Source organism: Giraffa tippelskirchi, chromosome 5 (genome assembly GCF_054371585.1).
Source record: "Giraffa tippelskirchi isolate mGirTip1 chromosome 5, T2T-mGirTip1v1.2.pri, whole genome shotgun sequence".
In the NCBI taxonomy this organism is placed as follows: domain Eukaryota; kingdom Metazoa; phylum Chordata; class Mammalia; order Artiodactyla; family Giraffidae; genus Giraffa; species Giraffa tippelskirchi.
Genome location: NC_137279.1, coordinates 86,914,185 through 86,938,573, shown reverse-complemented (window position 1 = coordinate 86,938,573; position 24,389 = coordinate 86,914,185). Strand labels below are relative to the sequence as shown.

Sequence of the window (24,389 nt, the reverse complement as noted above, 5' to 3'; positions counted from 1 at the left end):
TGAGCAGGTCTTTTGAAAATTGAGTCATTTTTCGTCTTCACGAATTGAGATTAATATATTCTCTGCTCTCCTGACAGGATTGTTTGAAAGGTCATTTGCATTAGCTTTAATTTGTTTTTACCTAAAATGGAGATAATGATAGGATCCACATCTGAGTTTTTCCGAGGATTTTTGTGATACAGTGCTGAAAAAGAACTTTATATAGTGCCTAGCTACTAGCAGTCAACAATTTCTCTTAAAATAGCCGCAATTAATTGAGTACTTTTGTGCCAGTCACTATCCTAAACAATGTATACTTAATCCTCAAAACATCTCTGAAATAGACCCTATTCCCATTTTACAGTCAAAATTGAGGCTCAGAAAGATTATCACTTTCTCAAAGTTACATAGCTATCTAGTGAACCTAGGTTAGAAGTAAGATTTGACTTACTCCAAAATCTGAGCTTTTAACCTCTATATTTATTGTTTGAGTTCACTATTCAGGGTGATATTTGTCTTGAAGATACACTGAAAATGTCAGTCAGATTGTAAAATCTAATACTACTGATGAAATGCAGTTTTTAACTAAGCTACAAATTCACTAGTCAGGCATTCTACCAACATTGGAAGGATTCAGACAGTACAAAATTGAAGTTTACTTTCTATTTGTCTTAATATTTAAAACTTAAAGCTACTAAGCTATTAAAATGTTTTAATCTCTTGTCTTGACAAATACATCTTCATAATGACCCGGAAGACGTTTGAATTTAGAATTCTCTGACTGTGGAGTTTTGTGACAAAATATGGCAGTGCAGTGAGAGTTGGCTCCTACCCACAGACTGTCCATCTTTCCCTACCCCTGGATTTGTCAATGGGGACCCTGTGCATATGTATTATTTGGACTCCTAACCTCACATTTCTAAGCTGTCTACACTCCTGGCATACACTATTGTCATAGTTCTTTAGGACGTCAGAGGCCTGAGCCAGGTGTGGAGCTATTTGTGTGTCAGAAGTGTGTCTGGAGAGGGATATATGTCCTGGCTGGGCACATCACTTTGGCATCATGGATTCTTAACCTGTGGGAAGAGACATTACCAGATGCCAGAGTAGAGTCCTAGGTATGGATCTAGACATAAAATTCTTTGAAATTTTATTTCTCTGCCAAGGGTTTAAGTTGAAAGCAAATGAATTAAGTTATTTGATAACATTCAACAGGTATGACTTAAAAAGATCTACAAACAGCATATTTCTTAATGAACATTGATGTTTCTTAAAAAAAAAGTCTCCAAAGAAGGGAATTTGCAGAAACAAATGAAAAAAACAAAACCCCAAAACCTATCAAGCCTCTAGATATTACAATCAGGAGACTCACCAAGTGAAAAAATTTACAGAACAAATGAGGTTTTTGTTTTCTTTTGGCCCTGGACAGTGCAATCTTAGCTCCCCAACCAGGGACTGAACCCAAACCACAGCAGTGAAGGTGCTTGGTGGTGAAAATGCAGACTCCTAACCGCTGGACTGCCAGGAGTTCCCCCAAATGAAGACTTAAGAATTCCCCAGATTTTTATCTTTTGTTTGCTTGAAAATTTCCATATTAAAGCTTAATTTTAAAATGATATGCTTCCCCCGTGGCTCAGATGTAAAGAATCTGCCTGCAATGCAGGCGACCTGGGTTCCATCCCTGGGCTGGGAAGATCCCCTGGAGAAGGGAAAGGCTACCCACTCCAGTATTATGGCCTGGAGAATCCATGAACTGTATAGTCCATGAGGTCGCAAAGAATTGGACACGACTGAGCGACTTTCACCTCATCTAAAATGATGTTAAATAAAAAATAGATTTTAAAGTGTTAAGTTTACATACAAGAAGTCTTTCTGCACAGAAAATCCTAGAGGATTTACAGTAAGGAGGGTATAGCTCCGTGGTTGAGCATTTGACTGCACATAATTCAGTAAGGTTTTTGAATACAAAATTGCTGTATAAAAGTCAATAGTGTTACTATATGTCAGCAATAACTGAATTAATTTTTTTTAAAAAAAGGATGTGTAAAATGAAACTATAAAAATATGGAGAGAAAAATTCCCTCAGGAGAGGGATGGATTTCTTATGCAATATACAAATAGCAGAGATCATTAACAAAAGATTGATAAATCTGACTACATTGAAATTAAAACCTAGAGGACAAAAATCCCATAAACAAAGACAAATGTCAACCTCAGAGAAAGTATTTGCTACATACATACGGGTTAAATGTATACATTATTGAGAGAAAGAAAATCCAGTAGGAAATTTTATAAAAGATATGAATGGGCAATTCACAGAAGAAATAAAGTTTAATGAATATGAGAAGATGCTGCTGCTGCTGCTGCTAAGTCGCTTCAGTCGTGTCCGACTCTGTGTGACCGCATAGACAGCAGCCCACCAGGCTCCCCCTTTCCTGGGATTCTCCAGGCAAGAACACTGGAGTGGGTTGCCATTTCCTTCTCCAGTTCATGAAAGGGAAAAGTGAAAGTGAAGTCGCTCAGTTGTGTCCAACTCTTAGCGACCCCATGGACTGTAGCCTACAGGCTCCTCAGTCCATGGGATCCTCCAGGCAAGAGTACTGGAGCGGGGTGCCACTGCCTTCTCCGATGAGAAGATGAACCACTTCTAATTGTCAGGGAAATGTAAATTATAGTCACACCCTTCACAGGCAAAAAATAAAAGTCTGATTTACATCTAGCGTTGGTGAGAATTCATCACTGCTAATGAGAGTGTAAATTGGTATTATTTGGCAAATAGTAGTACTCCTACTTCATGAGCCAGCAAGTACCTTAAAAGACATTCTTGCATATATGCACAAGGATACCCATACGAGGATATATTTTATGTAACAGTAAAATGTTGAAACCATCCAAATGTCCATCAGTAGGGAAATGAAAAAATCTATGTCCATCAGTTCAGTTCAGTTCAGTTCAGTCACTCAGTCATGTCCGACTCTTTGTGACCCCATGAACTGCAGCATGCCAGGCCTCTCTCTCCATCACCAACTCCCAGAGTCTACCCAAACCCATGTCCATCGAGTCAGTGATGCCATCCAACCATCTCATCCTCTGTCATCCCCTTCTCCTCCTGCCCCCAATCCTACCCAGCATCAGGGTCTTTTCCAATGAGTCAACTCTTCGCATGAGGTGGCCAAAGTATTGGAGTTTCAGCTTCAACATGAGTCTTTCCAATGAACACCCAGGACTGATCTCCTTTAGGATGGATTGATTGGATCTCCTTGCAGTCCAAGGGACTCTCAAGAGTCTTCTCCAACACCACAGTTCAAAAGCATCAATTCTTCGGCGCTCAGCTTTCTTCACCGTCCAACTCTCACATCCATACATGACCACTGGAAAAACCATAGCCTTGACTAGACGGACCTTTGTTGGCAAAGTAATGTCTCTGCTTTTAAATATGCTATCTAGGTTGTCCATAACCTTCCTTCCAAGGAGCAAGCGTCTTTTAATTTCATGGCTGCAATCACCATCAGCAGTGATTTTGGAGCCCCAAAAAATAAAGTCTGACACTGTTGCCACTGTTTCCCCATCTATTTGCCATGAAGTGATGGGACCAGATGCCATGATCTTAGTTTTCTGAACGTTGAGCTTTAAGCCAACTTTTTCACTCTCCTCTTTGACTTTCATCAAGAGGCTCTTTAGTTCTTCTTCACTTTCTGCCATAAGGGCGGTGTCATCTGCAGTAGGGAAATGAAAAAATTTATGGAAATGCCATATAACAGTTCAGTTCAGTTCAGTCGCTCAGTCGTGTCCAACTCTTTGCGACCCCATGAATTGCAGCACGCCAGGCCTCCCTGTCCATCACCAACTCCTGGAGTTTACCCAAACCCATGTCCATCGAGTCAGTGATGCCATCCAACCATCTCATCCTCTGTCATCCCCTTCTCCTCCTGCCCGCAATGCTACCCAGCATTAGGATCTTTTCCAATGAGTCAACTCTTCACATGAGGTGGCCAAAGTATTGGAGTTTCAGCTTCAACATCAGTCCTTCCAATGAACACCCAGGATTGATCTCCTTTAGGATGGACTGATTGGATCTCCTTGCAGTCCAAGGGACTCTCAGGAGTCTTCTCCAACACCACAGTTCAAAAGCATCAGTTCTGCGGTGCTCAGCTTTCTTCACCGTCCAACTCTCACATCCATACATGACCACTGGAAAAACCATAGCCTTGACTAGGCGGACTTTTGTTGGCAAAGTAATGTCTCTGCTTTTAAATATGCTATCTGTCTAGGTTGGCCATAAAAACATATCAAAAAATAATGTTGAATGAGAAAAGTGACTTGGAGAAGACTAGTGCTAAATGTTTATGTAAATTAAAATACCCCAAAACAACACTAAATATAAGCATCTATACACATATTTAAACATGATAAAAATGGATTTAACGGTTACCATAAAATTCGTAATAGAAGTTGTCTGTGTCGACGAAGGGAAAAGAAGCAGAGGAAAACCATATAGCTCAACTTAATCTGCAATGTTTAATTTCTTATGAAAAATCTGAAGTGAAAATGGAAATTGTTTATGTTTGTTAATTCTTGGCGGTAAGCACACAAAGTTTGTTTTGTATTATTATTATCTTCACTTGAATAAAAAATAAAAAAATTTAAATTAAAAACCGAAAACTTGCTGGAGTTAAGTCATGGCGATTTTCTTTAAAAAAAAAAAAGGCTAAGGTATGTGCTGGATATAGAAGATTCTTGGTGGTTTTTTTTTTTTTTTTTGAGAGTTGTGAGTTAAGTTTTATTTGGGGCAAAATGAGGACTGCAGCCCAGAAGGCAGCATCTCAGATAGCTCTGAGAGACTGCTCTCAAGAGTCTTGGTGGTTTTATTTTAGTTTTTGTGGCAATTTTTGAATTTGCAGTTGGGTGAGAATAAAAATCTTATAAATTTCACCTGATATGAAAAGTGATTAGTTAGCCGATGACAGAAAGAATCACCTTTAATGTAAGATAATTCTGTGATTTTTTTCGGGGTTTGCGTCCCAGGGCGATTCTTTATATTTCGGATTGTGTAATCCGTAGTAATCATCCAGCCACAAGGAGTTTTGAGGATTCTGGGAAGTGCTTGTTTTGTTTAGTAACCGGGAAAGATTCCACTTGGTCCTAGAGGTATACGTGTTCTTTTTTTCCTTTTTTTATATTGTGGTGGTTTTTGCCATACATTCACATGAATCAGCCATGGGTGTACATGTGTTCCCCATCCTGAACCCCCCTCCCACCTCCCTCCTCATCCCATCCCTCGGGGTCATCCCAGTGCACCAGCCCTGAGCACCCTGTCTCATGCATCGAACATACGTGTTCTTAAGGTGGAGGCTTTTATTAAATGTTCAACCGCTGAAATGCTTTAAAAAGAAATTTTATTAAGTAGCGGTCTTGAAACTCTTTCATCAAACTCAGTTCAAGTTTTCCGTTAGAGTTTGTGGTGTATGTGGATTTTTTAAAACAAAATCGATCCATAAGTTTTAGTAGTAAAAAGACTGGGAATTTACATTATTAAAGGTCTTAGGGTAAGTACTAGGTGCTATGCTTTGGAAATGTATGTTTAAGGCGGTGAGCTGATTTTGATTTTTGGAAAATTCATCTTTTATATTTATTTTGTTTAAATTTGCTTAAATAAAAGTAAATTTTCTAGAAGTACGATTCATAGTATTTTTGCTTATCTCAGATACTGTGCCAGTAGAGAGGAAGCTCTAACGAATGTGGAAAAGTTGTTGTGTATTTTTCTTCCACACATTTGTGTATATGGAGAATTTTTCCATTCATAGTGAGTTATTAAAATTAAACCAGATTTACTTTCTTAGCCTCTAAATTTTGTTTTGATGTATCTCCACTGTGGAATGAAATTCAGGGGACGATGTTCAGAATGGGTTTTCCCCTATTTTTCAAAATATTATTAATATATTTTATTTAACCAACGTAGTGTTTGCGTCTTTCTTTTTTCCTTAAAACAGCAGAACAGAAAATGCCGAAAACTCCAAAAGGGAATAATACTTGCTCAGCGATTTGTTTAAAACTAGTTTAGGCTCAGACGTCCCTGGTGCGGCCGCAGCAGTTTGTCTCCAATCGGCCACCGTCGCGTCAGCGTTACGGGGTATTTTGTCCGCCCGCCGCCGCCGTCCCAGGACTAGTCATCGAGTTACTGGGCAGGGGAACGTGTGTTTCGGGGGAGCCGGCTGGCGTTGCCGGCACCATGGAGGCACCTTTTAGTCCGGGACTCCCTCACCGGCCGGATGAAGACTGGGGTGAGTGGGATCTGAGACTGTGCCGGGGTGGCGCCTGGTTTCTTCCTCCCTGCTTCCGCGCACTCTCGGTGACAGGTGTGGACGAATCCTGTCGGGGAAGCGAGGGTCACTCGTCGCTTCCGTCCGTGGTGCTAGTAAAGTATAGCAGAACCTGTCGATGTCTGTCCTGGCGACATGAGTGTAAAATATTGCCTGATTGGAATTACTATCGTGTTTAGCTGTCTCCTCTGGGAAAGTACCAGGTGATGATTTGGTGCGGCGAATACGACGTCATTAGGAAGCTTAGGGCAGGATAGCCGTGACCACCAAAAAGGCTGCAAGGTTTTTTCTCAGAGTGTGCGATGTGGGCGATGCTTGCCGTGGAATGTTTGTGCGTGTATGCACACGATTGGTTTGTCTGAGAGAAGGTGAATCCTTTTCTCAGCTTCCACTATTGATCGAGCCTGATGTCCATATTGGCAGAGAAGCAAAGCACCGTAGCACCTGACCTCAGGTTGCTGTTTATCTACACCTAACGCTAATAAATGGGTGTAATCCTGATTGCTCTCCGGATACAATTCTGAATTTGCTTATTACAGATATTTTGTTTGGCTTTGTGGCAGGACGAGTAGGAATGGAATGTAGTTGAAATAAGAGTAGAGAAGCTTTATCATCCAGTGTTTAGAGAAAACTTATCCTTACCTTATAAAAATAGTAATATTCTTACCTTAACAGAGTAGTACTTACACTGTTCTTGAGCTCCAGTGTGAATTTGGGGTTGTATACTTCCCTGAATGAGTCCTTTAGCAAACCTACATCATTCATCACCTTTAAAATTTTGGGGAAACACAGAGTGACCTTCATCTTTTCACTGGACCATCATTGTCAGTAGCAAGAGTGTAATCTCAATTCTCTTTGTTGAACTGAAGTTCTCATTTGATTTTCCAAGGGCAGAACTTCTCTTAAATTATATACTGTTAGAGATTTATTTCAGTCCTTGGGTAGATTTTCTGAGTTGTTGTAAAAACTAGACTGTCTCTTACAAGAGTGTACTTGTAGTGTAAGTAGTATAAGTCTAGTATAATCTTATACAGTATAAGCCTACTGTATTTGGCTTGGGAAAATATATTTGGCTTTGGAAAATATATTCCTATTACAATAGGAACAGTTGTCATTTATTAAACATTTTGTGTGAGGTTCTCTGCTAAGCTCTTAGATGCACAGATAAGGAAACTGAAGCTGAGGGAAAATGAATGCTCAAAGTCTTATAGCTAGTGAGTGTCAGAAGCAGGATAAGAACCACGTTTGTCTACCTCCAAAGCCTGTTAACTTCAGTTCATTCAGTTGCTCAGTCGTGTCCGACTCTTTGCGACCCCATGAATTGCAGCATGCCAGGCCTCCCTGTCCATCACCAACTCCCGGAGTCTACCCAAACCTATGTCCATCAAGTCGGTGATGCCATCCAACCATCTCATCCTTTGTCGTCCCCTTCTCCTCCCGCCCCCAATCCTACCCAGCATTAGGGTCTTTTCCAATGAGTCAACTCTTTGCATGAGGTGGCCAAAGTATTGGAGTTTCAGCTTCAACATCAGACCTTCCAATGAACACCCAGGATTGATCTCTTTTAGGATGGATTGATTGGATCTCCTTGCAGTCCAAGGGACTCTCAAGAGTCTTCTCCAACACCACAGTTCAAAAGCATCAATTCTTCGGCGCTCAGCTTTCTTCACCGTCCAACTCTCACATCCATACATGACCACTGGAAAAACCATAGCCTTGACTAGACGGACTTTTGTTGGCAAAGTAATGTCTCTGCTTTTAAATATGCTATCTAGGTTGGCCATAACCTTCCTTCCAAGGAGTAAGCGTCTTTTAATTTCATGGCTGCAGTCACCATCAGCAGTGATTCTGGAGCCCCAAAAAATAAAGTCTGACACTGTTTCCACTGTTTCCCCATCTATTTGCCATGAAGTGATGGGACCAGATGCCATGATCTTAGTTTTCTGAACGTTGAGCTTTAAGCCAACTTTTTCACTCTCTTCTTTCACCTTCATCAAGGGGCTCTTTAGTTCTTCTTCACTTTCTGCCATAAGGGTGGTGTCATCCGCATATCTGAGGTTATTGGTATTTCTCCCGGCAATCTTGATTCCATCTTGTGTTTCTTCCAGCCCAGCGTTTCTCATGATGTTCTCTGCATATAAGTTAAATAAGCAGGGTGACAATATACAGCCTTGACGCACTCCTTTTCCTATTTGGAACCAGTCGGTTGTTCCATGTCCAGTTCTAACTGTTGCTTCCTGACCTGCATACAGGTTTCTCAAGAGACAGGTCAGATGGTCTGGTATTCCCATCTCTTTCAGAATTTCCTGTTAACTTAGTCACTATTTTATATTGCTTTCCTAAATAATTTCTACAGATTTGATTCTTACCAAGATACCTCCAGTTATTAATGAATCTAGTATATTGGGTAGTTAGGATATATTTTCTCAGCTAGTCAACTATTATATGTTCATGATGTTTCTTAAACTATAACTGGGATACTTCCTGATAGCATTATTATGTCTTCTGATACTCAGGCTGCATTTTCTTGACTAATCTTATATGTTGACTCCTACTCTTAATGTTCTTTAACAGATCATTCAGTTCTTTGTAGTCGGTTCACTGACTCAGCTCGGGTATCTTGCCCTGCCCCTCCTTGAATATGCCCATTTCCCATGGTTTTTCCAAGCTTCTCTTTTGACACTGTTAAATCTTCTTCTAATAGAACATTTTACTTCTGATTCTTCAGGTGTTCAGTAAGTAGGATAGGTTTTGCAGGCGCTGGAGTGAAAGGTTACTTTCTGCTAGCATTTCTCAGTAGAATGTGGGTTCTTTTTCTGGGAGTTGCCATTTTGGGTGTTCAGGTGCTTCACTGATTTTTTTTCTATATTACAAGCTAGCCAGTTGAAATTTTAAAATCAGATCCTGTAATTAGAACTTGTGATTCTAACAACTTTGAATAATTAAAAATGGCTTACTCGGAACAGCCTATGACAAGATGTGCATATTCCTTTTATGTTGGGTAATGAAATTTAGAGAGGCCCTGTAAATGTTTTCTATAAAGATCTAGATAGTAAATATTTTAGGCTTTTGAGGTCATGTGGTCTCTGTTCCAGCTACTCAGTTCTGCCAGTTGTAGTATGAAAGCAGCCATGGACAGTATAAACTGAGCATGACCCTGTTCCAGAACAACTTTATTTATGGATGCTGAAATTCTATTTCGGTGTAATTATTTTTAAATACTTGATAGAGCTTATTTTTAGTACTGTTTTAGATTTACAGAATAATTGAGGGGTGAGTGCAGAATTTCCCCACCCCACAAGTTTCCCTTATTGGTAGCGTCTTGCATTAATGGAGTATATTTGTTACAGTTCATGGGCCAGTATTGACACATTATCATTAACTAAAGCCCATAGTTTATATTAAGATTCACTTTGTTCATTCTGTGTTTTTTTTGTTTGTTTGTTTTTCAGTCGCTAAATCATATCCAACTCTTTGCAACACCATGGACTATAGCATGCCAGATTCCTCTGTCCTACACTGTCTTGGAGTTTGCTCAGATTCATGTCCACTGAGTCAGTGATGCTATCTCACTATCTCATGCTCTGCTACCCGCTTCTCCTTTTGCCTTCAATCTTTCCCAGCATCAGGGTCTTTTCCAGTGAGCTGGCTTTTCACATCAGATGGCCAAAATATCGGAGTTTCAGCTTCAGCGACAGTCCTTCCAATGAATATTCAGGGTTCATTTCCTTTAGGATTGACTGGTTTGATCTTCTTGCAGTCCAAGGGACTCTCAAGAGTCTTCTCCGGCGCCATAATTCAAAATCATCAATTTTTTTGGTGCTTAGCCTTCTTCATGATCCACCTCACACATCCATATGTGACTGCTGGAAAAACCATAGCTTTGACTATATGGATTTTTGTTGGCAAAGTGATGTCTCTGCTTTTTAATACACTGTCTTGGTTGTTATAGGTTTCCTTTCAAGGAACAAGCATCTCTTACTTTCATGGCCGTAGTCACCATCTGTAATGATTTTGGAGCCCAAGAAAAGGAAATCTATCATTGCTTCCACTTTATCCGCTTCTATTTGCCATGAAGTGGTGGGATTGGATGCCATGATCTTAGTTTTTGTAATGTTGAGTTTCAAGCCAGCTTTTTCATTCTCCTCTTTCATCCTCATCGAGAGGCTCTTTAGTTCTTCTTCACTTTCTGCCATTGGTATCATCTGCATATCTGAGATTGTTGATATTTTTCCTGGGAATCTTGTTCCAACTTGTGATTCATCCAGCCTGGCATTTCCCATGATGTACTCTGCATAGAACTTAAATAAGCAGGATGACAATACACAGCCTTACACTCCTTTCCCAATTTTGAACTAGTTGGTTGTTCCATGTCCACTTATAACTATTGCTTCTTGACCTACATACAGATTTCTCAGGAGACAGGTTAGGTGGTCTGGTATTCCCATCTGCTTAAGAATTTTCCACAGTTGTGATCCACATACTCAAAGGCTTTCGCATAGTCAATGAAGCAGATGTTTTTCTGAAACTCCCTTGCTTTCTCCATGTTCATTCTGTGGGTTTTGACAAATGCATAATGTCAGTATCTACCATTATAGTACCATATGAAGTAGTTATGCTGCCCTAAAAAATTCCCTGTGCTCCACTTATTTGTCTCTGCCTCCTTCCTCCAAAGCCCTCTACAACCACTGATCTTTCCACTGTCTTCTGCTGCCACTGCTAAGTCGCTTCAGTCATGTCTGACTCTGTGCGACCCCATAGACGGCAGCTCACTAGGCTACCCCGTCCTTGGGATTCTCCAGGCAAGAACACTGGAGTGGGCTGCCATTTCCTTCTCCAGCACACAAAAGTGAAAAGTGAAGGTGAAGTCACTGCTCAGTCGTGTCCGACTCAGCGACCCCATGGACTGCAGCCTACCAGGCTCCTCTGTCCATGGGAGTTTCCAGACAAGAGTACTGGAGTGGGTTGCCATCGCCTTCTCCGTCTACTGTCTTCTAGTTTTGCCTTTTTCAGAATGTCATATTATTGGAATGATATAGTATGTAGCATTTTCAAATTGGCTTCTTTCATTTAGCAAAATGCATTTAAGATCCCTCTGTCTTTTAGTGGCCTGATAGCTCATTTCTTTTCAGCACTGAATAGTATTCCATTATATGGATATACCACAGTGTCTTTTGGGCTCCCATAACAAAATACCTAGGTAGCTTAAACAATAGAAATTTATTTTCTGACAGTTCTGGAGGCCAGAAGTCCAACTTCAGGTGCCAGCATGGTCAGGTTCTGGTGAGACCTTTCTTCCTGACTTACAGACAGCCATCTTTTTGCTGTGTCCTCACAAGGCAGAGGGGTGGAAGGGGAAGGAAGGAGGGAAGGAGAGAGAGAGGTAGGTAGATAGATCTAGCTTAGTTGTATGAGGCCACAGTTCTAGCAGATTAGGGCCCCACACTTGTAACTTCATTTAAGCTTGATTACGTCCTAAATACCATCCTGCTTCTGGATGCAGTCATATCAGGGGCTTCAGCTTATAAATTTTGCGGGGACACGATTTGGTTCAAGGCACACAGTTTGTTTATCCATTTAGCTGCTGAAAAACAGTTTGGTTGCTTTCAAATGTTGGCAATTATATATAAAGCCGCTATAAATATTCATATGCAGCTTTTTTTTTTTTTTTGCTGTGCCATGGAGCTTGTGGGATCTCAGTTCCCTCACCAGGGATTGAACCCACGCCATGGCTATGAAAGTGCCGATTCCTAACCACTAGACCAGGGTGCTCCCATGCACAGCTTTTTATGTGGACATACATTTTTGTATCATTTGGATAAATACCAAGGAGCATGATTACTGGATCACACAGTAAGAGTATGTCCGGTTTTGTAAGAAACTTTCAACCTGTCTTCCAAAGTGGTTATGCCGTTTTGCATTCCTGCCAGTAGTGATTGGATATTCCTTTTGCTCCAGTCCTTGCCGACACTTGGTTGTTGCTAGTGTTTCAGATTTTAGCTATTCTAATAGATGTGTAGTGGTTATCTCATTATTTTAGTTTGTAGTTCCCTGATAACATGTGATGTGGAGCATCTTTTCATAAATTGTGTTTGTCATTTGTATATCTTTCCTCTCCTCTTTCCTTCCTACCTCCCTTACTCTCTCCTTCTTTTTCTTACATTTGTGCAAAAGCCACTTTTTTTTTTTGACCACATATAAGATATATGTACCAAGATCAGAAGCTTTGTTCTGCTACTGTGGTTTCTTTGATAACTTCAGTGTCTTCTGTGAAAGTTATCTTTGCCTTCCTGTGTTGACCAATACCTGACACCCCTGATCACACTTTTCCCCTGAAGTCCTACTGAATGGTAGCTGTTTTCATTCTCAAAACCTTTACACCATTAGGGTCTCGGAAGGTGGGTTAGCTGTCTTTCTTGTTCTTCATTTCTGCTTTTCGATCATTCACTGTTGATCTTCCCTAAAAAAATCCACATCCAGGCTTAAGTTTCATGTTGTCTCACATGCTCTCCGCTACCTGTCTCCTCTAACCTGTTATAGTTATCTTCTGATTTCTGGTTCACTCTCCCTCACTTTTTGAAAAAACTTAGTTCTTAATTTATTGTCACTTACTTCAACACTCCTTCTGTCAAGATTCTTGGCTGATTTCAGTATTCTCAGAGAAAGAAAGAAAGAGAGAGAAAGAAAGAAAAAAAAGTGAAGTTGTTCAGTCATGTCTGACTCTTTGCAACCCCGTGGACTGTAACCTACCAGGCTCCTCTGTCCATGGGATTGTCCAGGCAAGAGTACTGGAGTGAGCTGTCATTTCCTTCTCCAGGGGATTGAACGCAGGTCTCCCGCATTGCAGGCTTTACCGTCTGAGCCACCAGGGAAGCCTTCTCAGAGAAGATCCTTTAAATACCTTGACCTCTCATTTCCTGGGTCTCCTCTCCACGTTCCACCTGTCTTAACCATTTGCTTTCCCAGTCATAAGCCTCAATCTAGTCATTACTAATAACATAATCTCAGTTTCAAGCATCCCACTCTGACCATCACCTTCTGTCTTACCGGCTCACTCGATTTAGTGGTCCAGTGGCACCTTCAGCCCTGCTGAGATTCTGTCATCTTTTCCTTGTCCCTCATCCCCTTTGTGTTATCACTTTCCCCTTATCCAGTTTACACTACATGGATAGTCTCTAACCATTGCCTCATACCCTCAATATTCTTTGTCTCTCTCCTGCTTTGTAATTCTCTCCTTGATCAACCACAGCCTTGCTTAAATCTGACTCTGCCTACTCCATGAATGCCCTCAAATAGCTGAAAGTGGCTGAAAAAAAGAAAATTCAACCATGCTGACTGGTGTCACTAAATTTATGATACTAACCTGAAATTGACCTTTGATTAAGTATTACGCAGCTGATCATATGTCCCTGGTCCTCTCACTCTGATGGTTGTTTTTGTCAAGTTTCTTCTCTCTTCAAACCTCCAGCACCTCTTCCTGAATCCTTTGAATCAGAAGAGAACTGCCACAGTCTCCTACTACCTTTGCCCATCAAATGCCCATGCAAATGCCCATCAATGTACCACCTTCTGTTGGTGGGAATTAGAGAGCCGATCACGTCCATGTGTGTGTTAAGAGTCCTCCTTCTTTATTCAAGAATATTGCTCAAACTCTTCTTCCTTCTATTTCTTGAATCATCATTTCCCTCCCTGCATGTAGTTGCTTCTCCTATCTAGAGTGGAAAAAAAAAAAAAGAAAAACCCCAAACCCGCTTCAAATGTTACTTCCCTTCCAACTGCCACCACATTTTTCTTTTTTATTTTATAGCAGAATTCTTTTTTAAAAAATGTCCATGTTCACTGATTCCTGTTTCTCTTGTTCCATTGTCTCTTGAACCCACTGCAGTCAGGCTCTACCGCTTTGCCAAAACAGCTCTTTCTAAGGTCACCACTGATTTCCAGTGGCCATTTCTCATCTTATAAGAAGTAAAGGTATAAACAAGTGGTTAAAGTGGCTGTCAGGCTGGAAAGTTTGCTGAGCATATGAGACCAAATAGCTACCATAGTTTACTACTGTTAAATAGTAGTAATCTAAATAGTAGAAATATAAATAGTAGTTTGGAATTGGTGAAAAAGACATAGAAGTTGGCAGTAAATTTCAGAGATACTTCATAGGTAACCAATACCACCACTTCCTTATGGATCCTTCTAAGATATTCTGTAGATATATAAGTGTACTTATCAACCCACTATCAGTTTTTTAAAGTATTAGTAAACCACAGAAAAGTTAAAAGATCAGTATTGCGATAACCTATATTTCCCTTATCTAGATTTATCAACTGTTAACATCCTGCCATATTTGCTTTCTCTCTCAGTATTACGAACACTTTCTTCTTCTTTCACCATCTGAAAGCAGGTTGCAAATAATATGAAACTCCCAAACACTTCACTGTGTATTTCCTAAGAAAAAGGAAATACGTGTTTTTAGAAAGCATGAATTTATACTGATACTCATAGTTCAAAGACAGTAGCACAGACACAGAATTCTTTCTCTTCTTGCATTATATCCTTTTGCAAGTTTTTTTCTTGCATTATATAGTATTGAAAGTTTTTTTCTTCTTGTGTTATGTACTTTTATTTCTCTTTTCCTCCTGTGGAAATCCTGATTCACAGTAACATCCTATGTTTTTATGGGCTCACTTTAGATGCTCTGTTGAAAATAGACTGAAGGAAGGTCAAGGGCAGAAGCAGGGAGACCATTTGGAGGCTACTGCAGCAATCCAAGTGATTTATGTTGGGAGAATGGAGGAAATGGAAGTGGTTGGATTATGGATATATACACATATGCATATGCATGTGTATATACCCATGTATATTTTTTATTCAAATTTAAATTTTTGAATAGTTTCAAACCTACAGTAACGTTATAAGAACTGTACAAAGAATTGTTGCATACCTTTTACACATATTCCCTTATTGTTAAATTTTGCTGTATTGGCCCCATTTCTTTCTTTAGAGAGAGAAAAAGACAGAAAACTGTGTTGTTAAATCATTACCCTTAAACACTGCAGTGTTTACCCTTTCCTCCCCCAAACAAAGATACTCTCCTATATCAACTACCATATACTCCTTCCAGTCAGGAAATGAACAAGGGTACAGCATTACCCTCCAGTTCACAGATACCATTCAAATGTCTTAATAATGTCCCTGTTCCCTTTCCAGTCTAGGACCCTACCTACAAACCCACATTGCTTTTACTTGTCATGTCTCCCGGAACGATTCCTTAGTCTTTCCCTGTTTCTGTATCCTTGAGAGTGTTAAAGAGTGCATATCTTTTGTTGTATAAGATGACTCTAAACCTGAGTCTATCCACTCTTTCCTCATGGCCAGAATCAGGCCTTGAGTCCATGGCAGGAATGTGGCAGGAATGCCAGGGAAACGATACTCTGTTCTCAGTGCATTGCATTTGGAGGCACACCATGTTGACCTGTCCCAAGGTGATGGTGATGTTCACTTTGATCACATGGTCAAGTTAGTATCTGCCAGATTTCTACACTGTAGCGTTACTATTTCTCCTTTTACGTTTGAATAGTGTTTGGGGAGAGATAATTGGACACGCCATCAATATCCTATTCCTTATTAAGCCTTCACTCAGCTGGCCCTGGCCTCCATTGATAACTCCAGTCTATATCAACTACCACTCTAATGCCAAATGGTGATTATCTCTATACATTATGTCTGCATTAATTAATTGGCATTATACTGTAAGAACCGTGAACTTCCAGATGTTTAAGCTGGGTTTAGGAAGGGCAGAGGAACCAGAGATCAAATTGCCAACATCTGCCAGATCATTGAAAAAAAAAAGAGTTCCAGAAAAACATCTACTTTTGCTTTATTGACTATGTCAAAGCCTTTGACTGTGTGGATCACGACAAACTGTGGAAAATTCTTAAAGAGATGAGAATACCAGATCACCTGACGTGCCTCCTGAGAAATCTGTGTGCCGGTCAAGAAGCAACAGTTAGAATTGGACAAGGAACAACAGACTGGTTCCAAATAGGGAAAGGAGTACGTCAAGGCTGTATATTGTCACCCTGCTTGTTTTACTTATATGCAGAGTGCATCATGAGAAATGCCAGGCTTGAAGAAGCACAAGCTGGAATCAGGATTGCTGGGAGAAATATCAATAACCTGTCGGAGAAGGCAATGGCAACCCACTCCAGTACTCTTGCCTGGAAAATCCCATGGACGGAGGAGCCTGGTAGGCTGCAGTCCATGGGGTCACGGAGAGTCGGACACGACTGAGCGACTTCACTTTCATTTTTCACTTTCATGCTTTGGAGAAGGAAATGGCAGCCCACTCCAGTGTTCTTGCCTGGAGAATCCCAGGGACGGCGGACCCTGGTGGGCTGCCGTCTATGGGGTCGCACAGAGTCGGACACGACTGAAGTGACTTAGCAGCAGCAGCAGCATGCAGATGACACCACCCTTATGGCAGAAAGCAAAGAGGAACTGAAGAGCCTGTTGATAAAAGTGAAAGAGGAGAGTAAGAAAGCTGGCTTAAAACTCAACTTTCAGAAAGCTAAGATCATGCATCTGGTCCCATCACTTCATGGCAAATAGATGGGGAAACAGTGAGAGACTTTATTTTTTGGAGCTTCAAAATCACCACAGATGGTGACTGCAGCCATTAAATTAAAAGACGCTTGCTCCTTGGAAGAAAAGCTATGAACAACCTAGATAATGTTTTTAGTAAAAGCAGAGACATTACTTTGCCGACAAATGTCTGTCTAGTCAAAGCTGTGGTTTTTCCAGTAGTCATGTATGAATGTGAGAGTTGGACTATAAAGAAAGCTGAGTGCTGAAGAACTGATGCTTTTGAACTGTGATGTTGGAGAAGACTCTTGAGAGTCCCTTGGACTGCAAGGAGATCCAACCAGTCCATCCTAAAGGAAATCAGTCCTGAATTTTCACTGGAAGGACTGATGTTGAAGCTGAAACTCCAATACTTTGGCCACTTGATGCGAAGAACTGACTCATTTGAAAAGACCCTGATGCTGGGAAAGGTTAAAGGCAGGAGGAGAAGGGGATGACAGAGGATGAGATGGTTGGATGGCATCACTGACTTGATGGATATGAGTTTGAATAAGCTCTGGGAGTTGGTGATGGACAGGGAGGCGTGGTGTGCTGCAGTCCATGGAGTCGCAAAGAGTCAGACATGACTGAGTGACTGAACTGAACTGAACTGATACTGTAAGAAAGAGCTTTCTCTTTTTATTTCATTATGGGCTCACTAATTGCTATTTGACTTAATGGGTTGTAATCTGGCTTTATTTTGAGGCTCAGATTTTCCCAGTATTTAGAGTCTATTTGTTAAATGAAAGAATTGTGAATATGAGAAAACAAAAAGACAAACAAAAAGAGTCCATTTATATCAGCTTCTTTGTTCTTTTGACGTGTTCCCATCATTCTCTGAGAATTTCCTTATTTTCTGGCATAACAAGATTTTCCTAGGCCTCTTTTGCATGCCCCTGTCTAAACCCTGGAATCAGCTATTACTCTAAGTAGCCCTTTGATGGATTTCCATTTAGTAGAGGATCATATTTAGTATCCAAGATCTGGAAACAGGATTTTTAAATACTGATGGGATGTCATCGCTTCTTGGACCTGTTAGCAGACAGAGCTAAGAAATACATGTATGTGTGTTATGCGTGTGTGTACACACTTACACAAACATCTGTAATTCTTTCTGTGTGTTAGTATTTTAAAAAATGTGCCGTATTAATGCTTCTAATACCAGTCCAACATCTTAGAATTCTTTTATTCTCTTCCCTTTTCACGTTTGTAAGTCCTTTTTCAAACAGTGAGGAACCTAGCTCCAATTATTTTAAATATATTTAATCATTTGCCTTATCTAATAGCACATTTTTTTGGTATTATCACTTTTCTAATACTTGGGCTGTTTTTTACATCTACCACTCTGTGCCTCCTCCCACTGCCCCATTTTGTTGGCAGCTGAGGCATGCCTACACCTCCACTAGACAGCCCCCTCTCCGGCATCATCCTATTTCCTTGGATACCAGGCACATTTTCACAGATGATGACACAAAAAAGCCCACCACCCTCCTTGCTCTGCTGACATCTCTCTGTTCAGAGGAGCAGGGAAAGAAAGGAAAGATGGAAAGAATTGGAAGGATGGAAAAGAAAGGTAAGAAGCCAGATTACTAATACGTATTTTGAAGACAGAGCTGACGGGATTTACTGGTAGATTGAATACAGAGAATGAGGAAGAGAAATGAACAGTGACTCTTAAGGTTTTTGACCTGAGCTGCTGGGTAATTGGATTGTCATTAACTGAAATAAAGACAAAGCCATAGGAGGTTTGATGAAGGATGATTTGAAGCTCAGTTTTGGCTGTGTTAAGTTTGAGATGCTTTTTAGATATCCAAGAGGAGATGGAGAGTACTTAACTCTGTTTATACATCTTGAAGTATAGATTGGAAATGTTTATTTAGGAATCCTTGGCATGTCCATGCTAGTTAAAGCCATGAGCTCAGCTGAAATCACAAAGGGAGTAGAATAGATAGAAAAGTTTGCACTAAGCCCAGGACGATTTCATATTAAGAAGATGAGGAAGAACCAGTAAGATACGGCCAACCAGTGAGGTGGGAGGAAAACCAGGTGAGGATGTTAATTTGAAACCAAGTGAGGAAAATGCTTCAATTAATATGAAAGGATCAACTGTTTCAAAGCTGTTGAGAGTAAGATGAGGACCATGAACTTACTATTCAATTTATCAAAGGAGAGGTCGTTGGTGACATTAATGATTGATGTGTATGCATGTGTGTGTGGGAGGGGAGCTTGGTTGGAATAGGTTCAAGAAGGAAAGGGAGGAGAGAAATGAGAGGCAGCAGATAAAGAACTCTTTCAAGGAGTTTTAGCCTGTGTATAAGGTACATAATCACAGCTATCTACTTACATGGGTTTTTTGTTTTGTTTTTCTTGACAGCTGAGTTTAAGGTAGTCCTTTTCTGAGAGTTATATGAATAACCTTTCATTATCACTGCACACAACATATTTTGCTATGTACTATTTTGTTGTAGGTTGGTGAAATGTTTCTACCATTGGCTGAGTCAAGGATAGACTGGCAGTGCAGTTCCTATATATGTGAAGTAAGGAAATCACCAGAGCAAATTTCAGTGGCATGATGGTAGGGAGTACAGAGGCCAACTTAGACTGGCAAACTCTTCAAAGTACTTGAAGTTCTTAAGATGTTAGAGAAAATAGATACTTTACAGATTGTGCAGTAATCAGCCTTGTTTGGCCTTATCAGCACCTTGACCTTCTGTGTTCATGGTTCTTGGTTTATAATGCAGTCTCAAATTGGAACATTGTTAGATTTGCTGAAATAAATTCAGTGATTTAGATAAGTTCTTTATTGTTTGGATAGAAAATTGGTTGTACCTTTAATTTAAGGCGTGGATGGTAAATACCTGATACATGTGCTGTCATATTCCTGTCCTGTCATCACTGCTGATCAACTATGTCACTTTTTCTGGGCTGAGTCCAGATGAAGCCTCAGAATTTGTGTTAATAATGTTCCGGAAAGTCACTATCAACCAGTCCAATGTGACATGGCAGGACATTTTTTAATCCTTGGTATAATGGTTTAGTTCACAAGATAAAAAGTATGTGGAAAATAATACATATGTTAGCAATCAGCTTTGCACTGGTTGTTATTCACACTGCTAGAATGGCTAATGAGAAACTCTAATAGAGTTGGCATAAGGATACAGCACTTTTTCTCTAGTCAAAACATTGAATTAACGAGAAATATCTGTTGTTTTCTTTTGTCTCAAGACTCTGCCCTGTTTGCTGAACTTGGCTATTTCACAGACACTGATGACCTGCAATTGGATGCAGCAAATGAAACTTATGTAAGTATTTATTAGGGGAGAAATACTGAATAATGTGATATTTAATCTTTAACTATTGCAAGAAGATTTCAGAATAACACCTTTAGGCTGGTTATTTAAGTGTAAATAACTTTTAGGGTTAAAAATGAAAGTTAGTTGCCATTTTGTTGTCAGTGAATGTACAGTTGTAGAAATTGCTTTGGTCTTGGTATGAGAAGACATGTATTCTAAGTCTGCCTTTGGCCCCAGGAGTGGGTAACCTTGGAGAAGTTACTTAACTCCCTTGGTTTTTAAAAACCTCTTGGTTTTTACACATATTTTGCTGCAAAGGGAAACAGTGTGATGTTAAGGGATATATGTGAGTCATGGATCTAGTTAAGAGAACTTACCAGGCATCCCAGGTGGCTCAGTGGTAAAGAATCTGCCTGCCAATGCAGAAGACATGGGTTTGATCCCTGGTCTGGGAAGATCCCACATGCCAACGGAGCAGCTGAGCCCAAGCACCACATCTATTGAGCCTGTGCTCTAGAGCTCAGGAGCTGCAACTATTGATCCCATATGCCACAACTGTTGAAGCCTGTGGGCACTAGAGCCCATGCTCTGAAACAAGAGAAGCCACTGCAGTGAGAAGTCTGCATACTTCAACCAGAGAAAATATCTCCCTCTCGCCACAACTAGAGAAAAGCAACGAAGATCCAGCACAGCACCCCCCACCCAAAAAAGTAATAAATTATAAAACTTTTTCTTTAAAAAGAGAACTTACCAACTTCCTTTTTTAGTTACGTATCCTTAGTGTTTGGAGAAGGCAATGGCACCCCACTCCAGTACTCTTGCCTGGAAAATCCCATGGATGGAGGAGCCTGGTAGGCTACAGTCCATGGGGTCGCTAAGAGTCGGACACGACTAAGCGACTTCACTTTCACTTTTCCCTTTCATGCACTGGAGAAGGAAATGGCAACCCACTCCAGTGTTCTTGCCTGGAGAATCCTAGGGACGGTGGAGCCTGGTGGGCTGCCGTCTGTGGGGTCGCACAGAGTCGGACACGACTGAAGCGACTTAGCAGCAGCAGCAGCAGCAGCATCCTTAGTGTTGAAAGCTCTGAAACTTAGAAATGTCCTTACTTTTTGCCTTTGAGTAGTTAGAAGTATGCAAAAAAGTTGTTATAACACTTCGAGTCCTCAAAAGTAGCTTAGATTTTTTTTTTTTCTCTTTTCCTTTTCTGGGTTAGTATATGTGAAGCTGTTTGGCCTGAACTCTTATTTTGTTTTCTTCTTTAACGGATGAGGTGCTGTTTGACTTGGGAAGTAGTTCAAGTGAACAGAATGATTTTATATGCACATCAATCAGGTTGAATATTTATCACTTATTTTTTAAGCTCTTATTAAAAGTAAAGCTCACTAAGTGAGTTTGACATTTCTCAAAGAATAATTTAGCAGTTGTTTTACCATGAATCAATAGAGAGTGAAACACATGATGTTTTTCAAAATCAATTCATGAGATTTTTTGTTGTTGTTGTCTTAAACAATAGTCTTTATGTTTACACAAAGTAGTACAAAATGAGGCAGTTTCTCAAAGGGTGACTTGGAGCTAGAAAATCCATCCTGAGCGTGAAAGTGTTAGTATTAGTTGGTAAGCTGTGTTCAACTCTTTGCGACCCCATGGACTGTAGCCTGCTCAGGCTCCTTTCTCCATAGGATTTCCCAGGCAAGAATACTGGGCGTGGGGGAGGTGTTTAGTCACTAAGTTGTGTCCGACTCTTGCGACCCCATGGACTGTAGCCTACCAGGCTCCTCTGTCCATGGGATTCTCCATGCAAGAATACCAGAGTGAGTTGCCATTTCCTTCTCCAGGGGATCTTCCCGACCCAGGAATCGAACCTGGGTCTCCTGCTACGAGGGAAGCCCATACTGGAGTGGGTTGCTAATTCCTTCTCCAAATGCATGAGATTTTAATGGTTTCATTTACTCTCTGAGATGCTTTATAATGTTGTCTATAATTAAGTTGGTTTTTAATACTGACTGGTTGTTTAAGCAACTGATATTTTTTTCATAACCTCCAGAGCCTAGTCTTCAAGAAACAATATATTATATTTGAAAGATTCAGGGAAATATGATTCTGATTTTATAACTAACATTCTGTTACCTCAAAGAAGTCATTCAGTCTTTCAGTTTCTTAGTTTTTCTGGTATAAAATAAGAGATTGGATTAAATCATCTTAGAGACCCCTTTCTAGTTTTACAACTGTCATTCTTCTACATGGCAGTACAGTTTCCCTTGAGAAGTTGTTGAAGCAGAGTATATAAGTATCAGCATGTTTTGCTTTACAATAAAGTGGGCCTGTGAAATTTCCAACCAGGTAAAATTCTTATGCTGTAAAAGGTATTTGACTTTTTTGGCTGAAGATTGGGTATGAAGCATGTTACACCACTGTTGAGCATGTTACAAAGGATTACTAGTAATCAGGCAAATATTGCTCAATTTCCTTGGACTACGAAAGTTTAAAGATTTTTCATTGCTGAAAATATGAGGCTGTTTAATTTTTTATGTATAGATTCAAATATGAGGAAGAAGCAAAGGAGATTGATTTAAAAGGTGTTTCTTTCATAATTTAAGTAGTTTTTTCTTTTTTCTGTGTGCACTTTCACGTATTCTCTTAAGTAACTTGCACTAATATTTTCTCAGTTTAGGGCAGTATGATAAGAAAAGTTTCCCTTCTTCTGTTACATTCTCAATAAAAAATAAACCAAATAATAGACATTTGAAAGGATAATATTCTAGAAATTATTACCAGTGGTTGTTAATAATTACTAGATTAATCTTTCCTTTTTCCCTGAGGGTTACTTTCTTTTTTGTTGCTGTTTTATTATTTGTCACATTAAGTTAATACTGACTACCTTTTGACTTGTTGTACTGTTTATAAAGTTTCCTTCTGTTTATCTCTGTGACTCCAGACATTTAAAATAGTAGTGATACTGTCTTAAGTGATATGAGGGTTCTGAAATCATGTGGTAGTTCTTTATTAATGTATATGGTAGAAAATGGTTATGACCCAGAATACACTTATATTTACATTAAAAAAATTGTCATCTAAATGAAAAGAAACTGAGAGCCCCTCTAAAAGGTTTATTGACCCCTATTTGAGAAACTTGGTTTTATCTTCTAGGATTAAAAAAAATTTAGAAATTTGAAAACTGTAGACCAGTGAAAAAGATAAAATCGCCCATCCTCCTATGGATCTCTTCCTTCTCCCATCACCATTTTAATATTTGGTGTATTGGAAGGTTCAGTTAGTCTCTTTATGATTGCTGAATGTCTTTTGGATACATCTGTATTCTTTCCTTAAATCTATTTGTCACTTCCACTGACAAATAGATCTAAGGGACTAGATCTGATAGACAGAGTGCCTGATGAACTATGGACAGAGGTTTGTGATATTGTACAGGAGACAGGGATCAAGACCATCCCCATGGAAAAGAAATGCAAAAAAGCAAAATGGCTCTCTGAGGAGGCCTTACAAATAGCTGAGAAGAGAAGAGAAGCGAAAAGCAAAGGAGAAAAGGAAAGATATTCCCATCTGAATGCAGAGTTCCAAAGAATAGCAAGGAGAGATAAGAAAGCCTTCCTCAGCAATCAGTGCAAAGAAATAGAGGAAAACAACAGAATGGGAAAGACTAGAGATCTCTTCAAGAAAATTAGAGATACCAAGGGAACATTTCATGCAAAGATGGGCTCGATAAAGGACAGAAATGGTATGGACCTAACAGAAGCAGAAGATATTAAGAAGAGGTGGCAAGAATACACAGAAGAACTGTACAAAAAAGATCTTCACGACCCAGATAATCACGATGGTGTGATCACTCACCTTGAGCCAGACATCCTGGAATGTGAAGTCAAGTGGGCCTTAGAAAGCATCACTATGAACAAAGCTAGTGGAGGTGATGGAATTCCAGTTGAGCTATTTCAAATCCTGAAAGATGATGCTGTGAAAGTGTTGCACTCGATATGCCAGCAAATCTGGAAAACTCAGCAGTGGCCACAGGACTGGAAAAGGTCAGTTTTCATTCCAATCCCAAAGAAAGGCAATGCCAAGGAATGCTCAAACTACTGCACAATTGCACTCATCTCACACACTAGTAAGGTAATGCTCAAAATTCTCCAAGCCAGGCTTCAGCAATACGTGAACCGTGAACTTCCAG

The 24,389-nt window shown here is 40.0% G+C and overlaps 1 protein-coding gene across 2 annotated transcripts in view; it reads left to right on the top strand.

The window, feature by feature from the left end:
• The first annotated feature begins 6,139 nt into the window (after positions 1–6,139).
• The window catches only part of ATF6 (activating transcription factor 6), a 248,846-nt gene continuing 230,596 nt past the window's right edge, over positions 6,140–24,389 (top strand). Inside the window, exons 1-2 of one of the 2 annotated variants that reach the window (XM_081491627.1) lie at positions 6,140–6,260; positions 20,139–20,215. In XM_081491627.1, coding sequence (XP_081347753.1) covers positions 6,209–6,260; positions 20,139–20,215 — 129 coding nt within the window. In that variant the 5' untranslated portion in view covers positions 6,140–6,208. Of the gene's footprint in view, positions 6,503–20,138; positions 20,216–24,389 lie in introns of both variants that reach the window. The other variant, XM_081491629.1, reaches the window with a different exon arrangement.